Source organism: Argopecten irradians, chromosome 12 (assembly GCF_041381155.1).
Source record: "Argopecten irradians isolate NY chromosome 12, Ai_NY, whole genome shotgun sequence".
NCBI classification, from domain to species: Eukaryota; Metazoa; Mollusca; class Bivalvia; order Pectinida; family Pectinidae; genus Argopecten; species Argopecten irradians.
The window spans coordinates 38,606,212-38,626,338 of record NC_091145.1 but is presented as its reverse complement, the minus strand read 5'-3'; the positions used below and the strand labels follow the sequence as shown (position 1 = coordinate 38,626,338).

The window sequence follows — 20,127 nt, the reverse complement described above, 5'->3', positions numbered from 1 at the left end:
CTATTTTTTGTGTAATTCATGAAAAAATTATTAGATTGAAACAAACATAATAGTCTTTAGAAGTTATAATATGCTCAATCGGCATAACCCCAGAAAAGAACATGTGCACATTATACGGAAGTGAAAAGGATTTGACTGCGCATGTATACACGGGACCGGAAGTCACAGCAACGTGCTCACTGCAAATGTCAACATGGAACTCGAAGTAGATGATGCATCAAAATCATTGGTAGCGTCGTGGTTCTCCGACGAAAGCTTTGAAGCAGAGCCCGAAGACGTTCAATTAATAGCGTATGTAAAACGCAACTTAACTATTCTTAGTAAAATTATTTGTTTATCGCGCATGCAACAGCGATACACCATGCAAGATGCTAACAGGGAACTAATCCCTATTGAGATTCCTCCTCTAGACTCTTTTATATTCGGACGTCTGATAGATGTCTCTCGTCGGAATCCCTACTCGGGCCTTCTAAACTTTATTCTGGAAAATCAAGTCAGGTTGACCTACCTCTTGTAAGGGTCTATTACAGAAATAATCCAACTGCAGTGGTTCCCACACTGGCACACATCGATAGTGGAGATATTTTTCTCTCAAAACGCACATATATTATGAAGTGACATGTATTGAAAACAAAGAACCATCTCATTTTGCAAATGATGTCTTGTTCTATCGCTACTTTGAGCAGCCATTTTGAAAGTCCCTCGCTGTCACATGACCACTATAGTGCGTTCCAGATAATGCCTATTACACTGAATGGAATAAGGTTATACAGGTAATGAATTTTATTGAAACAGACTATAGTGGTCACATGACAGAGAGGGACTTTCAAAATGGCTGCTCAAAGTAGCAATGGAACATAACATTGTTTACAATATGGGATGGTTCTTTGTTTTTAATATGTGTCACTAAATAATATATGTGCGTATGGAGAGAAAAATATCTCCACTAGCGATGTGTGCTAGTATGGGAACCACTGCAGTTGGATTATTTCTGTAATAGACCCTTACAAGAGGTAGGTCAACCTGACTTGATTTTCCAGAATAAAGTTTAGAAGGCCCGAGTAGGGATTCCGACGAGAGACATCTATCAGACGTCCGAATATAAAAGAGTCTAGAGGAGGAATCTCAATAGGGATTAACAGGGAACCAGCAGCTAGCGTTTCTTGTATACAAGTTTGCTGTGCATTGCAATTGACAAGTCCTAGACGTGGCATTTACGCTATTGTATATATCAGTGTAGGTTGTTTACTCAACGATTATGAATTTAGATATTTTAAACATCGTGAGAGTTATCTCCCCTGTTGTGTAAAGGATAACATATAGCGGCCAGACTGTGATTCGAACACGGGACCCTCCGAACACTAGCCAAATGCTCTACCGCTGAGCTACCTGGTCACCGCTACAGTTGTAATAGGCTAGCACGTCCCCACTCCCATGACCAGCGTCAAGGAAATGTCAATTTGGGATTCGAACACGGGACCCTACGAACACTAGCCGAATGCTCTACCGCTGAGCTACCTGGTCACCGCTACAGTTGTAATAGCACGTCCCCACTCCCATGACCAGCGTCAAGGAAATGTCAATTTTTAAAGTTGTGATCATATAGTTTTGATACAATACCCCGGCACCAATCAGCAGACGAATCCTTTCTTCTTCTTGCATGACTCTGTCAAAAATGACGATTTCGTCATGTGATCTGTAGGGGTGCAAGGATGTGAAGGGATTAAATTTGTGATTTTTAAAAAAAATTTTAAGTATATAAGATAAAAGGTGTTTGCAGAACTAGTGCATGGGGACTTCAAGGGCTACGTTGGAAATATGTGCCTTGAAGTCCTCAAGTGCAGTGCATTGTACTGCTGCTACAGGGAGGAAATTCCATTGTCTTATAATAGTAAAAGTAAAGAAAGTAGAGACATGCACACACGCTGAGCTGATTACAGACAGCTCAATCACAAGTTCATAAGGATGTGGCGGAGCAATTACTACATGTCAACGAACACATTGTATTAAGTTAAGCGGAGATTTACTCTACTATGTAACAGATAATATACAGGTAAACAAAAATGAAGTAAGTATAGAGCATAGAAGTTTACAGAGAGTACCTAATGATAATATTACCCCCCACTTGTTCCTGCTGAGAGCTAGCCTATAGCTATTGACCAATACCCCCTTCCTTTTCCCGCCAGCTAACGTCACAACAGCTCCACTCCCTTAATTACGTCCAACACCTTAAGTGTCCTAATTCAAATACATACATAGGTACTTGTGCTGTTATCAGCAATCTGTGGCAACTGTTGTGAGTGCCTGGTAGGAGAGGTATCTCCCCCTGGGTGCCCAAGGATACAAACGATAGCCGCTATAACAATTACACAACCGGAAACACACGCGGAATGCATGTTTGTACCGGTATAATGCCCAACCTGACGGTGTCAAACAGATTGAAACAATGAAAGAGACCACAGCAACTATGGTATATACACTAAAACAATTAACATCATAAATCATATGAGATGAGTGACCTTTGTTCCCACATTGTCAAAACCTTGCACAGTTTTGTCATTTGAGTTATCTCCCCTTATAGTCAAAAACTTGCACAGCATTGTCATGTGAATGATCTCCCCTTATAGTAGCTGCGATGATGTAGCTCTGAACAACGGACAGATGATTTCAGACAAATGGTCGTCGTCAGAGCTACGATTCTGTTCTGTTGACTGCAGTGTTTCAAAACATCCAGTTGTGAAAATGATATATTTCATATATGTCAAGTGAAGTTGTAATTAAATTCAACAATATCAAACAGTTCTAACCTAAACTTATTATTTATTTATCAACCTCCATGTCTAAATTATGTTTCACAATTCAATGGCTCACCTCTCTGACACGGCTCACTTGACCGCCATGATACTTCTTGTTAGAAAGTGCTCACTCGAAATATTTTATAATGGATTCATGGGTATTGGCCATTAGCAGGTGAATAGATTCCACAACACATTACAAAATAAATTAACAATTATTCAAATATACAATATGTATACAAAAATACATGTTTGTAAATACACACACTGCCCTGTCAACCTATACGCACAAACAATCTCACTCATATTTAATCCTAAATATATAACCCAATACAAAATACAACCTGTAAATACCCTAAATATACTATATACACATGTAGCCATAAACTTCATAGGAAGGTTTCAATTCCCACGTAAGCACTATCAGTCTCCTAGCACATTTCCTTGTTGATATTACACAATGTCACTATGCCTTGGATCGACTGTTCCACAGGTAACAATAGACAATAGTCACAAGCTATCCTGAACTTCAGTCGAAATAACGTAAAGGATTTAAGGTCTATTTATAGTCTTCTTGAGCACACAGCTCTCCTCTTTAGCACACAGCTTCATGAGCACACAGCCCTCTTCATAGCACACAGTTTTCTGAGCACACAGCTTCTAAATACAGTTTATGAGCACACAGCTTCTAAATACAGTTTATGAGCACACAGCTCTCCCCTTTAGCACACAGCTTCATGAGCACACAGCCCTCTTCATAGCACACAGCGTTCTGAGCACACCGCTTCTAAATACAGTTTATGAGCACACAGCTCTCCCCTTTAGCACACAGCTTCATGAGCACACAGCCCTCTTCATAGCACACAGCTTTCTAAGCATACAGCTTCTAAATACAGTTTATGAGCACACAGCTTCTAAATACAATTTATGAGCACAAAGCTCTCCCCTTTAGCACACAGCTTCATGAGCACACAGCCCTCTTCATAGCACACAGCGTTCTGAGCACACAGCTTCTAAATACAGTTTATGAGCACACAGCTCTCCCCTTTAGCACACAGCTTCATGAGCACGTAGCCCTCTTCATAGCACACAGCTTTCTGAGCACACCGCTTCTAAATACAGTTTATGAGCACACCGCTTCTAAATACAGTTTATGAGCACACAGCTTCTAAATACAGTTTATGAGCACATAGCTCTCCCCTTTTACACACAGTTTCGTGAGCATGCAGCCCTCTTCATAGCACACAGCTTTCTGAGCATACAGCTTCTAAATACAGTTTATGAGCACACAGCTTCTAAATACAGTTTATGAGCACACAGCTCTCCCCTTTTGCACACAGCTTTATGAGCACGCATCCCTCTTCATAGCACACAGCTTTCTGAGCAAACAGCTTCAAAATACAGTTTATGAGCAAACAGCTCTCCCCTTTAGCACATAGCTTCATGAGCACTCAGCCCTCTTCATAGCACATAGCTTTCTAGCACACAGCTTCTAAATACTTGTTTTTGAGCATGCACACAGCTTCTAAATACTTGTTTTTGAGCATGCACAGCTCTCTTCTAACTTCACAATACTGTTGCTAAGCATACAGCTCCTTTGTAAGCACACAGCTCGAGTATAGTACCACCAAAACTATAGCACACAGCTAAAACAGTCTAATAATAATTACTGAAATGTTTGAGACATTCCTGCAAACTTAGGTGGCTACATGAGGACACACATTCTTACTATTCTAAATGGTACACATAAACAGTATTTCATTCCATATAGGGCATAGTGCCATAAAGTTTTTCTGGACGTATTTGATTATTTTTAATATTTCTATCTAAAATAAGAAGCTCAAGTTCAGTGATGGTAATGGTGTAAAGTATATATCTATACATGTATATATATATATATGGGTTCACCTGAGCCTAACTTTATTTCCAATTACTGCATGGAATCAATTTGTAGCTCTTCTGCTTCTAGAAGCTCTTGACTTTCATCTAAGAGGTGGAAGATATTCTGAATAGACTTCTCTTCAAAGAAGAGCGCATATCGAGATGACCTCTGGACTCTGTATTGTGTTGTGTACATGTATATAATTGTATTGTGTTGTGTACATGTATATAATTGTATTGTGTTGTGTACATGTATATAATTGATGGGTAAGAAGGTCACTATAATCTACATTTAGACCTTTAAAATACAAAATTTATCTGGTACTAAAATATAAAAAGGTAATGTATATGGGGACTGTGATTTATGAAATAAATATAAAAGTTTTAATGTCTTTTGTCATGTTGAGAATCAACGTGTAGTTCAGTATAAGCATTTTATCATGCAGGAAGAAGAAAAAGAAAAAGGAAAAAAGTGATAAAACAGCATCATCAGCTGCAAAAGAGAAAAAGGACAATGTGGTTAAACAATCCATATCAGGATTAGAGTCTGCAAAGAACCTCAGTAGTGTGTCATCATTCATGGAGGAAAAGTTGAAGAAAAAACTCAAAAAGTCTAAACACATTAAAGATACTGAAAATAAAGGTATGTTTACAGACTATTCAAGGACTGAAATATACTTGTATAAACTTATGATGGGAATCCATATTTAGAGATGAAAGTTAATGGTTATACAGTAAAACCTACCATAGCTGTATAAAGACCATCTGCTTAAATGCACACTACTCTCTGAAACAGCTTTTAATTTTCAAATGGGAATGTAAAACAAAATTGATGATTTTGTAGTATTGCCAAAGTGATTAGCTTAATGTTTCAATTCTACACTTATCATTACTGTCTGAATAATTTCATTAAAATAGATTAAATGTTATTTTCATAATGTGGGTCATATTATTTTTACTGCTAACTACACATATACTATGTGTAAGTTGATTATTTCTGCGCTGATGGCAAATTAATGAATTGAATCTTCATTGCTAAAATATATTATGTTGGTAAAATGGCAGTTATAACTTCATCTTAAGCCATCAATGTGAAATATCTTATGTTATTATTGTTTGTAAGAAACATCTCGTAGTGGGCCTTTGAAATGGACAATTTTGTTAGGTGCAAAATGAGAGTTTAAACACAATTTGACCTGTGTATAAAGAGGCTAGAAAGACCATTTTCTCTTTGTGTTGTCTTTATCAACCGTCGTAACTGTATAACAAACAACATATTACCCTGTATATTTAAGTTTGATGCATAAAGAAAATTTATGTAATGATATTGGTACACAACCAATGAAAATTTATTTGTGAAGTTTGATGACAAGCACAAATGTGTAACACTAAACGTCACCTTCTTCAGACAAAATCATATACAGAACATTTTTTTTTCAGAAACCGAGGGAAAGTTTACAGGTATGAAGAAGAAATCTTTGTCTACAGGTGATAGTAGTGAGAAAGAGGAGAGTAAAGCAACACTTGTTGGTAAGAAGTCCCAGCCACCCATACAAAGGAATACAGTGGAGAGTCTACAACAAAAACTGCAAGATAATACCCTGTCCAATACTGCCAGAAAGAAATTAAAGAAAAAACTCAACATCCTATTGAGCATTGAGTAAGTCTACTTCCTTTGGTCATATCTTAATTTGTCTCAGCTTGAGAATTGCTGAGAATGACATTCGCCGAAAGAATATTTGGATCCGTCACTCCGTTCAAACTATTGACCGGTCATTTGTTTCTGAAGATATGTATGTTTGTAACGATTTTCAAGCAGTATTTTGTGATCATAATAAAAACAATTGCATTAATATAGAGAGTTGGATAACAAAAACAATGAGCAATCTCTCATAATGCGATACCTGCTGTGTGTTTAGCTGATAACACATTTACTATTAAATAACCTGATGGCTCTTTGTTACAAAACGTATGTAAAGGGTGTGATTTGTTTCTGAAGATGAAGAATTAACAAATGTATAATAGGACCTTAGAGGAATGTAGGTCACATTGTAAATACATGGTATACAGTACCAAAAGATTCAAGCAAGGGGAGATTACTCTGATAGATTGTAAACAAACATGTAGACGAACACATTGTGTTAGTGTTATTTTGGACTGAAGAAGGCCTGATAGTGGCTGAATATATATTCCATATATATAAAAGGATTTTTGATTTTACTTTGAATTTATTTGGGGGCCTTTTGTTTCAGATTATTAATATACTAGCTTTATACCTCATTATTCGAATTTTACATACATATACCATGATACATGTACTTAAAAATGAACTATATTTACTATTTATTTTATTGCTGGATATGAATTTCTTTTGATTTTAAGTCAACCATTCTTTGAAACATTAATTAAACAGATTTTATTTTGTTCTATATCTTTAATATCTGAGGTCAACTATTTTCAACCAGCTTTGATCTCTTCATGTTTCCCTAGAAAAGAAGATAGTTCAAATACTGTAAAGAAGGCTGAAAAAGACAACAGTGAAACTAAAGAAAAGAAGAAAAATGAAGGAAAAACAGACAATGAGGAAAAAAAGGAAGCCAAGAAAAAGAAAGTGGAGAAGAATAAATCTGAATCCAAACTTATGAATGGCGTTAACACCAAAGAAGACGTCAATGGTGATGCTAAAGGACACTCAGAGAAAAAGAAAGACAAAAAAGGTAAAAACATGTACACAATGTTGGTTCCTTCTCTAGGGTCACAGTTAAACTGAAAGTTAACGGGTTCATATTGATATGGTATATAAAATTATACATGTAAAATAGCACTGTAAAATTATGTAGTTTGTTTGTCTGCTACATTAACATTAGTACCTTGCCCCGATTTCGTGAAACAAAAAACTTTGCCTTACACATTTAAGTTTGATTCATTATGTAACATTAGTAAAAGTAATTAACTTAAATCCATATTTGACTTTTACCTTTTTTTTGAGAAATCGAGGCCTGGTTATATGAATTATGGTTACAAATTCCACAGGGTTGTGGTGGCCGAGTCATTAAGATGTCTCAACATATTACCACAAGCCCTCTGGGTTGGGAGTTCAAATCCCAAGTGGGGCAGTTGCCTGGTATTCTGACAACTGGTTGATGGTTTTTCTCTGGGTACTCTGGCTTTCCCAACTTGTTAACCTGGCATTCCTAAAATGACACTGACTATTAAACAAACAATCCAACATTTAAACTCCGAAGTCAACAGAACCATGTATCATTAGTTATCTTGGTATTCTAGTTAGGTTTACTTGTCGAATTAATATAATTAAAAAAATGTATAGGGAAAAGTCAGGATCAACAAAAATACTTCATATTAAATATGGTATTCATGATACGGGTTCAAGTTAATATTTCAACTACACTGTATGTTAAAAATTGTTGAGAATATCAATACAAATGCTTGTGTATCGTTACATAGACAAGAAATTGAAGGAAAAACAGAAGAAACAACTGAAAACAGATCAATCAATGGAATTAGGAAAAACAGAAAAGAAAAAAACCAAGAAAAGGCAGAAAGAGGAAAATTCCTCTGACGAGTCTGATGAGGATGATCCTAAAGTGGTTGCTAAGAAACCAAAGGTCAACATGTCAGAGGGAACTCCAGACAGGTCAAGGCACAGCATAGCAACCTTAGAACAGAAACTCAAGGTCACCACTTCAAGGTCAACACGCAAGAACATCAGAAAAAAGATCATTGCATTGAAAGCAGGACTGTAAGTATGTCTATGATTAATATGATTAGACTCTTTCATATGTGGATACCCTGTGTTAAGGATACGAATATGCTGTAATGTTGTAAAACCCGAGGCAAATCTCCTAACTTGATGGGTTTTGTTTTGTTTTTTTGTTTTTTTCGTTTTTTTTTCCAATTTTAAAAATATGATATCACATGAAAATTGCATAATATTTCGTGGTGTTGTTATTTTGTTGATAAATGCACCTGTTAACATTTTGCAACATACATATATACACTGTTTGTAGTCTAATAATATATACCAAACATTACAGTGGAACTCAGTTAACACGAACTTGAAGGGACTGAGATAAAACTTTGAGTTATCCAAGTGTTCAAATTACTTGGTATATATAGACTAGTTCAATGTTGTAAAACGATGTGAACAAGAGAGATGAATTTATCACTGGTTGTTGCAAAATTATAACAATAAAACCGATAAATATATTTTGTGACCCTGTTTTATGAAAAAGAAATGGGCATTTTTGGCGATCTCGTTGTCCAAAAAATCTCATTTTGAGTTTTATTTGTATTATCCGAGTTCTTTGAGTTTTCCAAATTCGAATTATCCGAGTTCTTTAAACAAAGATAAGAGGGAATTTGGCCAGGACCAGCGAAGTACTTTGTATTAAGCGGGGTTGTCGAATTATTGGAGTTTGTATCAACTAAGTTCCACTGTATGTGTGAGAAAAATATTCGCCTTCAAGTAATTACCGTATTTCACCATGCATGAATTTCCTCATTACAGTAGATGTTAACAATATTTTTCTATTTATTCCAAGGGAAGGCAAACCTAGTCCAAAAGTTGTCAGTAACCAAAATGTGGATACATCTTCCTCAGATGATAGCAGTGATTCGGACGTTGCCACAAATACACACAAATCATCTCGAGCCAAGGAATCTCTACTGGATAAGCTAAAGATGATAAACAGTCCACTGTTAGTGAAGTCTGCCAACAGTGCACCCACTACAGGTAACATAGTGGTGGTGCTAGGCAATTAGTCAGTCCTAAAGTGGTGGTGCTAGGCAATTAGTCAGTCCTAAAATGGTGGTGCTCAGCTACGTAGAGGTCCGCATTAACTTTAGCTCTGGTAACAACTATCCACAGTGTATCTCTACAAATTAAAGAGAACTGAACGTGTACATATATACAATGTATCTCAGTGTTACAGAACGTTTTGTTTGATTCAGTTGATACAGATTTTGGACGTAAAAATGAATTTTTTATAGAAGATATATTGGAGATACAGTAAAGCCGGTAATTTTTGGTGTAATTGATATTTTGGCGATTTTGTGGGACATTGGTTTGATTGCAGAAATTTGCTGCGAGAAATATTCAGAAACTATTGAGTCATGTATACCAAAAACACAATATCGCAGAAATTTAAACCACTAATATTTGTCGGTTTTAGTTAAATTGCAAAACAATTTGACCTGCATTAATAACTGACTATAAGATAATAATAAGAAAATAACAAATAAGGTTATGGAGTTTTATTTGTGTTATCCATCATTGAGAAGTAGGACGCAGATAAAGCTTTAACAAACTAAGCTGTTTTCACAGGTACTACTAAGGCTAAGAAAAGATCTGCTGTAGAAGCCAATATGGAAAAGGACTCTCCTTCAAAATCGAAGAAAAAGTCTAAAGTTCAGAAAGGAGATACTTCACAAAGTATAGAAAAAAGTGTTGAAGAAAGGCTAAATCATTTTCAACAGAGACTTGAAGAAGGAGGTCTTTCTGCAGCGTCAAAGAAGAGAATAAGGCGGGCAATCTCGAAACTTAAGGCTGATAGGTAAAGTCTTTTGGTATTGATTCTATGTAGAGTATACCAAATAAAGTTTTACTTTTGTTGATGTAATCAGAAACATATACTGTACTCGCTGTACTTAGTGCCCAGGGTGCTTACAAATTTATATTTTTAAGGTTAATTTATATATAAAGAATACTTTTATTCTTTTTGTACTCATGGTACATTAATCTGTCGCATTAAAAATGCATATGCCTTCTTACCTTTGACCTGAATTATGACGTTATGATTCACTATGACAGTAGATATTATAAATATCAAGCCATTGTAAAACATTGATATTTGGCAGTAGATATTATAAGTATCACATTATTGTAAAACATTGATAATTGGCAGTAGATATTATAAGTATCACATTATTGTAAAACATTGATAATTGACAGTAGATATTATAAGTATCACATTATTGTAAAACATTGATAATTGGCAGTAGATATTATAAGTATCACATTATTGTAAAACATTGATAATTGGCAGTAGATATTATAAGTATCACATTATTGTAAAACATTGATAATTGACAGTAGATATTATAAGTATCACATTATTGTAAAACATTGATAATTGGCAGTAGATATTATAAGTATCACATTATTGTAAAACATTGATAATTGGCAGTAGATATTATAAGTATCACATTATTGTAAAACATTGATAATTGGCAGCAGATATTATAAGTATCACATTATTGTAAAACATTGATAATTGGCAGTAGATATTATAAGTATCACATTATTGTAAAACATTGATAATTGGCAGCAGATATTATAAGTATCACATTATTGTAAAACATTGATAATTGGCAGTAGATATTATAAATATCACATTATTGTAAAACATTGATATTTGGCAGTAGATATTATAAGTATCACATTATTGTAAAACATTGATATTTGGCAGTAGATATTATAAGTATCACATTATTGTAAAACATTGATAATTGGCAGTAGATATTATAAGTATCACAATATTGTAAAACATTGATAATTGGCAGTAGATATTATAAATATCACATTATTGTAAAACATTGATATTTGGCAGTAGATATTATAAGTATCACATTATTGTAAAACATTGATAATTGGCAGTAGATATTATAAGTATCACAATATTGTAAAACATTGATAATTGACAGTCGATATTATAAGTATCACATTATTGTAAAACATTGATAATTGGCAGTAGATATTATAAGTATCACATTATTGTAAAACATTGATAATTGGCAGCAGATATTATAAGTATCACATTATTGTAAAACATTGATAATTGGCAGCAGATATTATAAGTATCACATTATTGTAAAACATTGATAATTGGCAGTAGATATTATAAGTATCACATTATTGTAAAACATTGATAATTGGCAGCAGATATTATAAGTATCACATTATTGTAAAACATTGATAATTGGCAGCAGATATTATAAGTATCACATTATTGTAAAACATTGATAATTGGCAGTAGATATTATAAGTATCACATTATTGTAAAACATTGATAATTGGCAGTAGATATTATAAATATCACATTATTGTAAAACATTGATAATTGGCAGTAGATATTATAAGTATCACATTATTGTAAAACATTGATAATTGGCAGTAGATATTATAAGTATCACATTATTGTAAAACATTGATAATTGGCAGTAGATATTATAAGTATCACATTATTTGTAAAACATTGATAATTGGCAGTAGATATTATAAGTATCACATTATTGTAAAACATTGATAATTGGCAGTAGATATTATAAATATCACATTATTGTAAAACATTGATAATTGACAGTCGATATTATAAGTATCACATTATTGTAAAACATTGATAATTGGCAGTAGATATTATAAGTATCACATTATTGTAAAACATTGATAATTGGCAGTAGATATTATAAGTATCACATTATTGTAAAACATTGATAATTGGCAGTAGGTATTATAAGTATCACATTATTGTAAAAACATTGATAATTGGCAGTAGATATTATAAGTATCACATTATTGTAAAACATTGATAATTGGCAGTAGATATTATAAGTATCACATTATTGTAAAACATTGATAATTGGCAGTAGGTATTATAAGTATCACATTATTGTAAAACATTGATAATTGACAGTAGATATTATAAGTATCACATTATTGTAAAACATTGATAATTGGCAGTAGATATTATAAGTATCACATTATTGTAAAACATTGATAATTGACAGTCGATATTATAAGTATCACATTATTGTAAAACATTGATAATTGGCAGTAGATATTATAAGTATCACATTATTGTAAAACATTGATAATTGGCAGTAGATATTATAAGTATCACATTGTTGTAAAACATTGATAATTGGCAGGAGATATTATAAGTATCACATTATTGTAAAACATTGATAATTGGCAGTAGATATTATAAGTATCACATTATTGTAAAACATTGATAATTGACAGTCGATATTATAAGTATCACATTATTGTAAAACATTGATAATTGGCAGTAGATATTATAAGTATCACATTATTGTAAAACATTGATAATTGGCAGTAGATATTATAAGTATCACATTATTGTAAAACATTGATAATTGACAGTCGATATTATAAGTATCACATTATTGTAAAACATTGATAATTGGCAGTAGATATTATAAGTATCACATTATTGTAAAACATTGATAATTGGCAGTAGATATTATAAGTATTACATTATTGTAAAACATTGATAATTGACAGTAGATATTATAAATATCACATTATTGTAAAACATTGATAATTGGCAGCAGATATTATAAGTATCACATTATTGTAAAACATTGATAATTGGCAGTAGATATTATAAGTATCACATTATTGTAAAACATTGATAATTGGCAGTAGATATTATAAATATCACAATATTGTAAAACATTGATAATTGGCAGTAGATATTATAAATATCACATTATTGTAAAACATTGATAATTGGCAGTCGATATTATAAGTATCACATTATTGTAAAACATTGATAATTGGCAGTAGATATTATAAATATCACATTATTGTAAAACATTGATATTGGCAGTAGATATTATAAGTATCACATTATTGTAAAACATTGATAATTGGCAGTAGATATTATAAGTATCACATTATTGTAAAACATTGATAATTGGCAGCAGATATTATAAGTATCACATTATTGTAAAACATTGATAATTGGCAGTAGATATTATAAGTATCACATTATTGTAAAACATTGATAATTGGCAGTAGATATTATAAGTATCACAATATTGTAAAACATTGATAATTGGCAGCAGATATTATAAGTATCACATTATTGTAAAACATTGATAATTCCATTGGAAAGGAGGCGTTAATTTTACTCCAACGCGTTTATGTTACTTCAACACTGCCAGATGAGGGAAGGGACATTAAAAGTGGGAGGGGCACTAATTAAGGCAATACAGTATAAGAGAGACTGGGAGCTCGGCAATTTTCACAATCGGCAGAGGGACCCCTGTTTTTGACTAGGGTTTTCTCTAAACACTCCAGAAACAGTTCACTATAGAATATCTTTGTTGGTATTTAAAAAAAAAGGTTTTCATTGTGCTCTTTTTTTTCTCATAAGCTACAATCTGCCATTGTATGTGTGCATTTAATTATTTTACAGTTCAGAAACAGATGTGAATGAATTGTCCAAGAAAGCGAAAACTAAAAAGGCAGAAAAGGCAGAGTCAAAGACAAAAAAGGGTAAAACAAAAAAAACAGAAAAAGCAGAATCAAAGACAAAAAAAATTAAAACAAAAAAAACAGATTCTGTGGCTGTGGAAACCAAAAAGAAGGAAGAAACAAAACCAGAACTAGACAAATCTGGGAAAAGAAAAGATAAGAAAAAGACAAAGAAAGTACCAAAGGAGGAAGGATCTGAGGACGATGAGGATGTGATGAAATCAGAAGGATGGGAGAGCGATGAGAGTGAAGAGGACTCAAAGGCATCTCCGACAAAGAAAAAGGTAGTGTGTTGATTTATGTTGGCGATTTCTTATCGCCGTGCAAAATACACAAACTCTAAAGGTAGGTTTCGCCCAATGAAATATAAAGACTACGAAATTGAAATTTATCCTGTACATAGATATAATCTTCAGATCATTTTCAATGCATACAGCGAACAATATGGGTGGTCAGTTGCCTAGCTTGACCAGGAAAATACTCCTCTAAAAATAGAGCAAAGTCAAGCTTTACATAGAACATGACTTATTGTTTTCCAAAACGAGGCCACCGCAACAAACAAAAGTGTGCAACAAAAAGTCCGATGGCAGGACAGTTTGCCACGGCATGTTTAGTTAAAAAACAACAACATCAAATCGAAGTGCGATGGACTTTTATGCATATCATATAAGCTAAAACACTTCATGTTACTTAGATACACTTGCTAGCTTAGTACACCAAACATACATGTAGTTAGTCTGCGGCTGTATGTGTGCTGGCATATGTGTTGAAATTTAACTCACAACATGCAACCCCTTTACACAAGTCCCAACAGATCCGGGCAAGTTCCGCTTGAGATATGGCTTCTGTTTCTTCTATTGCTACATGCCATCTCTGAATTTAATTCCCTATAGATATCCTAGGGTCCTACCAATTCCATTATAATTTCCTCCACTTTGTTGCCGATTCAGATTTTTTTTTAACACAATTCATTGCAGCTTCATTTGCATACTTTCTTGTCTGACGGACACCGTAATAAATCAAGGATTTCCTTCAATTTTGTATTCAAGACACATTTGTTCAATCTCATATGCATAAAGAAATTCAATTTTTAATATGTTTTTTTCATCATTTCTTCCATTTATCAGATTTTACAAAAAAATATTTATTTGGTTGGGCGAAACCTACCTTTAATGGCACACCAAAAATATGATGGTTTACAGTATGTAATTTTCTTCAGATTCCAAAAAAAATTGTTGTCTTTTATTAAATAATGAATAAAATAATAATGCAAAAAAACTATGTTATTCATTTCTTTAATTGTAGGAGTTAATTTGACTGGTATATACCGAACAATGCCATTTATTGTCCAAATAAGTACTATTGAAAAGAGTATGCAAGGCAAAAACTAGAAAGACAGAGGTCATGTTTGTATTTTAAACAGAAATTAAAAGATGGCCATATCAGGAAAAGGGTTAAGAAAAGGAGTAAACAGAAAAACATCAAGAAGGACAACAGACCTGATCATATGGTAAGGGGATGAGAGAAGGGGTGTACAAATGTTGGTGTCATAGACAAGGCCTGATCATATGGTAAGGGGATGAGAGAAGGGGTGTACAAATGTTGGTGTCATAGACAAGGCCTGATCATATGGTAAGGGGATGAGAGAAGGGGTGTACAAATGTTGGTGTCATAGACAAGGCCTGATCATATGGTAAGGGGATGAGAGAAGGGGTGTACAAATGTTGGTGTCATAGACAAGGCCTGATCATATGGTAAGGGGATGAGAGAAGGGGTGTACAAATGTTGGTGTCATAGACAAGGCCTGATCATATGGTAAGGGGATGAGAGAAGGGGTGTACAAATGTTGATCTTATAGACAAGACCTGATCATATGGTAAGGGGATGAGAGAAGGGATGTACAAATGTTGGTGTCATAGACCAGGCCTGATCATATGGTAAGGGGATGAGAGAAGGGGTGTACAAATGTTGGTGTCATAGACAAGGCCTGATCATATGGTAAGGGGATGTGAGAAGGGGTGTACAAATGTTGGTGTCATAGACAAGACCTGATCATATGGTAAGGGGATGAGAGAAGGGGTGTACAAATGTTGGTGTCATAGACAAGGCCTGATCATATGGTAAGGGGATGAGAGAAGGGGTGTACAAATGTTGGTGTCATAGACAAGGCCTGATCATATGGTAAGGGGATGAGAGAAGGGGTGTACAAATGTTGGTGTCATAGACAAGGCCTGATCTTATGGTAAGGGGATGAGAGAAGGGATGTACAAATGTTGGATCATTCTTTGGTTGGCGCCAAAATCTCTCTGGGATCTCTTGTTCCTTTGACTTACTGTAAGCTAATGTCTTTGTCAATGCCAGTGTGTGGTAGAGCAAATCAATTCTATGTAATTTTCTGTGTTATTGTTGAAACATTATGATTTCCTCTCCAGAAACCACCACACTTAAGAATGGCAGCGAAAGGGGGATCAGATGACTCGTCCTGATTATCTGGATCAGATGGCTCATCCTGATTATCTAGATCAGATGACTCGTCCTGATTATCTGGATCAGATGACTCGTCCTGATTATCTGGATCAGATGACTTGTCCTGATTACAGTTGACAAGAAAATGTGCTTTTTATGACAGTTGTGTCACAGTATGTTATTGAAGAAGTATTTGTATTGACTGCCTTGTGGCTGTATATTGTTGGTGGTACATTATGTTTCTTTGTTATACTTGTTGTCATTGAAAATAACATTGATAATTCTCTGCAACATACGTTGATATGAGCTGACAGGATAAAAAACATTATGATGATTACTCTTGAAAAGGTATGGGCCGCGGTGTCAGAGTTGTAAAGGTGTTCCTACACATTACTACAAGCCACCTCTGGGGTATAATTCAAAACTCATGTGGGTAGTTACCAGACACATCATATAGGTTTTTCTCTAGTAACAACTGCTTTTACCTCCCTCCCAAACTTTCCATGTCCTTTAATGACTGGTAAGAGGACTTAAGAGAAAGTATTCTGTATCCCTTGGTGTAGGTTTTACTGGTGGACTCTGTACAAAAAATTACATTACCAATTGTTTATCGCTGGTTACTGTATTTAAGTAGTAGATACAGATAATTTCCAACGTTCCTAGTATTGCAAATTATTTTTGAAAGAATTTTTGCATTATAAATGTTTTATGAAATGATTTTTCCCACCCTTTTATTAAGTTACCCCAATGGAGTGGGAAATTTATTGTGTTTGCTCCGTTTCTTATTATTATTCTTCTTCTTCTGGTTCTTCTTTGTCTGCCGCGACTTTGTCCCACCATGTTCTTGAAAACTGTAAGTCGGATTGCCATAAAATTTTGCGAGGTCATTTCAAGTGACCTGCAGATGTGTTGACTGGTTTAATTTTTTCCAACCTCCGTCCAAGACAGCCGCAACAGCCTTTCATTGTTCAAAATTGAACTGCTTATGGATATTTAACTACTGGTCCGATTTGCCTGGAATCCGTTTCAATATGTAGTTTAAAACAGATTCTAAATTTTTAAAGTGAAAAATACCATAATTATGAGTGAATTTTTTTTTTACCGTTTAAAATTTTCTAAAAACCAATAAAGAGTTATCTCCCTTTATTCACTGGTCAGCAGGGATCCGTTTTAGGTCCAAGTTCATATTTGTTGTATTTTGAAGTTCTAGATCATATTGTTACTATGTCATAAAACTATTTTAAGTCATTTTTGTTGACCTGTAGATGTGCAACTTTTGCAGACCAGGAACCAAGATTGCCACCATGGCATGCATTGGTCAAAATTTAACAAAAAGGAACATGGTTGAGAACACAAATCTAATACAATTATAGACATTGCTGTGCCTAAGATTTTAACTTTAAATGATGCGACTTTTCGAAAAGCATTTTTCTCCTGCGAAATTTGTTTTATTTACCGGTGAAACAATGTCACGTCGTTATTCAGAACGTCATACAGAAATGTAGATTTTATTGGTTTATTTGATTTCTTGTATGTGCTATATTTACTCTACAAGTTTTATGGTGATGGTTTAATATTCAATGAAATTATGTTCACTTTTCATTCCTCTGTAAATTTATATTGAATAGTTTCAAACTGTCAATAAGAAGTGTACAAAATTCTGTATAAACAGGAAATGATATCATTCTCAGATGGTTCTATGAAATCAAGTATATAAAAGTTTTATACATCATTATACAGAAACTGTACTTATAGGCTAATAAATATGTACTCCATACATACTCCACACAGCAGAGGAAAGATCCCTAAAACATTCCACATCAAAACTAACTTATATAATTATATTCATATTCTGTAGTGTCATATTACAAAGTTACTACCCTTGTAACAACTGTCTTGTAATTTCAGGGATGGAAGTGTTCAGCCAATTGGCTGATTTCAGCCTTTTTGACTTTCAGAAAATAGGTTCCTGGTACCTGTAATTCTATATAATTTTCCCCCAAAAATAAATTTCAACATTTTTCATAATTTTTCATTTTCATCTCTGACTAATGTGAAGTAATGATGTCACAATTAATGTACAAGGGAGGTAACTCTGTCATATGTAAAGATGGAATCATCACTATTTGTTTATTTTTTCGGGGCAAAAGAGAATTAGATTATCATTATGTCACTATTCACAGTTGTACTGATGCTATGATATTTCCTCAAAGATATTATTTATAATTTTTGGCAAATACATGTACAGACACAGATTTATAGAAATTTCATGTGCTATATGTCCAACCAACTACGTCATGTGTGAGATTAGCAGTATAAGTTGATTCTATCTGTAACCATGATGCCAGTGATTACATGACGTTGATATATTGTGTATAGTTGTAATACATTGTAAGGAGAAGATAAGTATTGTTGGATGATTATTAGTTGTATTTCATCTGTTACCATGTCTGTAGGATCATGCTCCATTTTATGAATATTCCTTAACCTAAAATTCTCCTTCTAGAAGTAAGTAAAAGTTGAGGACTGTTCGTGAAACTGATACCCAGCGGTATCTTTGTTAAAATGTTAAGGTTTTAATACTGCTGTTTGAAACTGCTCATTATTGAAATTATTTTGGACCTGGTGCGTGTGTGTCTGTATATATTGTGCCCCTGGTGTGTGTGTGTCTGTTTATGTGCCCCTGGCGCTGTGTGTCTGTATATGTGCTAGTTTCCATTCAGCCCTTTACTCTCTTGAACCAGAGCACCAGCCCAGTAGTCCCGAGATGTGTTCCTCATTTACTCATAGTCCAAATCATTGTTATGAATCATAAGGTTATTTTACTTACATAGTACATGTGTATTATGAAATATTAAGATGCAAGACTTGTTTCATTTGAAGAATACTTGGTAAGTAAATGTGTATATGCTAAAATGCATATAGGAATAAATGTGTACCTAAATGTGTATGTGAAGAATAAATATGTATGCATTTGACAACACAGATTGTGACATTTTGTTTCTGTAAAAGAATTCCATAAATTGGGATAATTTGGCATGCGGAAATTTGGCGTTTTGTATCAAGATAAGGTGATTAAATATTTAACGTTTAGCTGTGTCCTGTAAATGTTTGGGGCATAACTTTTATCAGAAAGGAAGATCAGAATTCTAAAGATGTTCTTGTATTGCATAATGCAGCAACATTTTCGTTTATATTCATAGAAGCTTATCAATTAAAATCCGATGTGATTGAATTTGAAGCCATATTGGAACTAAGACAAACCTTAGAAATATCGGCCTTCAATAGAAGTGATTAATCATCACATGTACAGGTTTATCATAAAAAAAATAAAGAAAATCATGTAACAGCTTTTTTTCCTGTTGACAGAATATACCTATATGTATGTTTATTTAACGTAATTGAGTAACTTACCAAAGAGTATGTGTTTATATAAATAAATAAATATGTTTTCAAATTTTGGTGTGTTAAAGTGTCATACAAGCCAAAATATGATCCAAAATATCCCAATTTACCGTAGTATATTGAGCTAAAAGAGATACTTTTGCTATGACTCTTAAAAAAGAGATATCTTTTGAGCTCAAAGATAGATTGTCTCTTTGGCTCTTAGAAAAGAGGATTTCTTGAGCTCAAAGAGAAATCATCACTGTGGCTCTTAGAAAAGAGTATCTCTTAAGCTCAAAA

General features: G+C 33.8%; 1 protein-coding gene across 2 annotated transcripts; it reads left to right on the top strand.

Annotated features, from left to right (window-relative positions):
- The first annotated feature begins 151 nt into the window (after nt 1–151).
- LOC138304929 (uncharacterized protein DDB_G0286299-like) lies at nt 152–19,430 on the top strand. Of its 2 annotated transcripts, none has more exons than XM_069245334.1 (10): nt 152–291; nt 5,123–5,319; nt 6,117–6,336; nt 7,167–7,393; nt 8,142–8,436; nt 9,239–9,429; nt 10,021–10,249; nt 13,919–14,261; nt 15,401–15,487; nt 16,410–19,430. In XM_069245334.1, the coding sequence occupies exons 1-10, from the start codon at nt 194–196 to the stop codon at nt 16,461–16,463; spliced, it is 1,941 nt and encodes a 646-aa protein (XP_069101435.1). In that variant the 5' UTR covers nt 152–193; the 3' UTR covers nt 16,464–19,430. The 2 variants fall into 2 exon arrangements, with proteins under 2 accessions (XP_069101435.1, XP_069101436.1); XM_069245335.1 differs by lacking the exon at nt 152–291 and adding an exon at nt 405–1,013.
- The last annotated feature ends 697 nt before the right edge of the window (nt 19,431–20,127 follow it).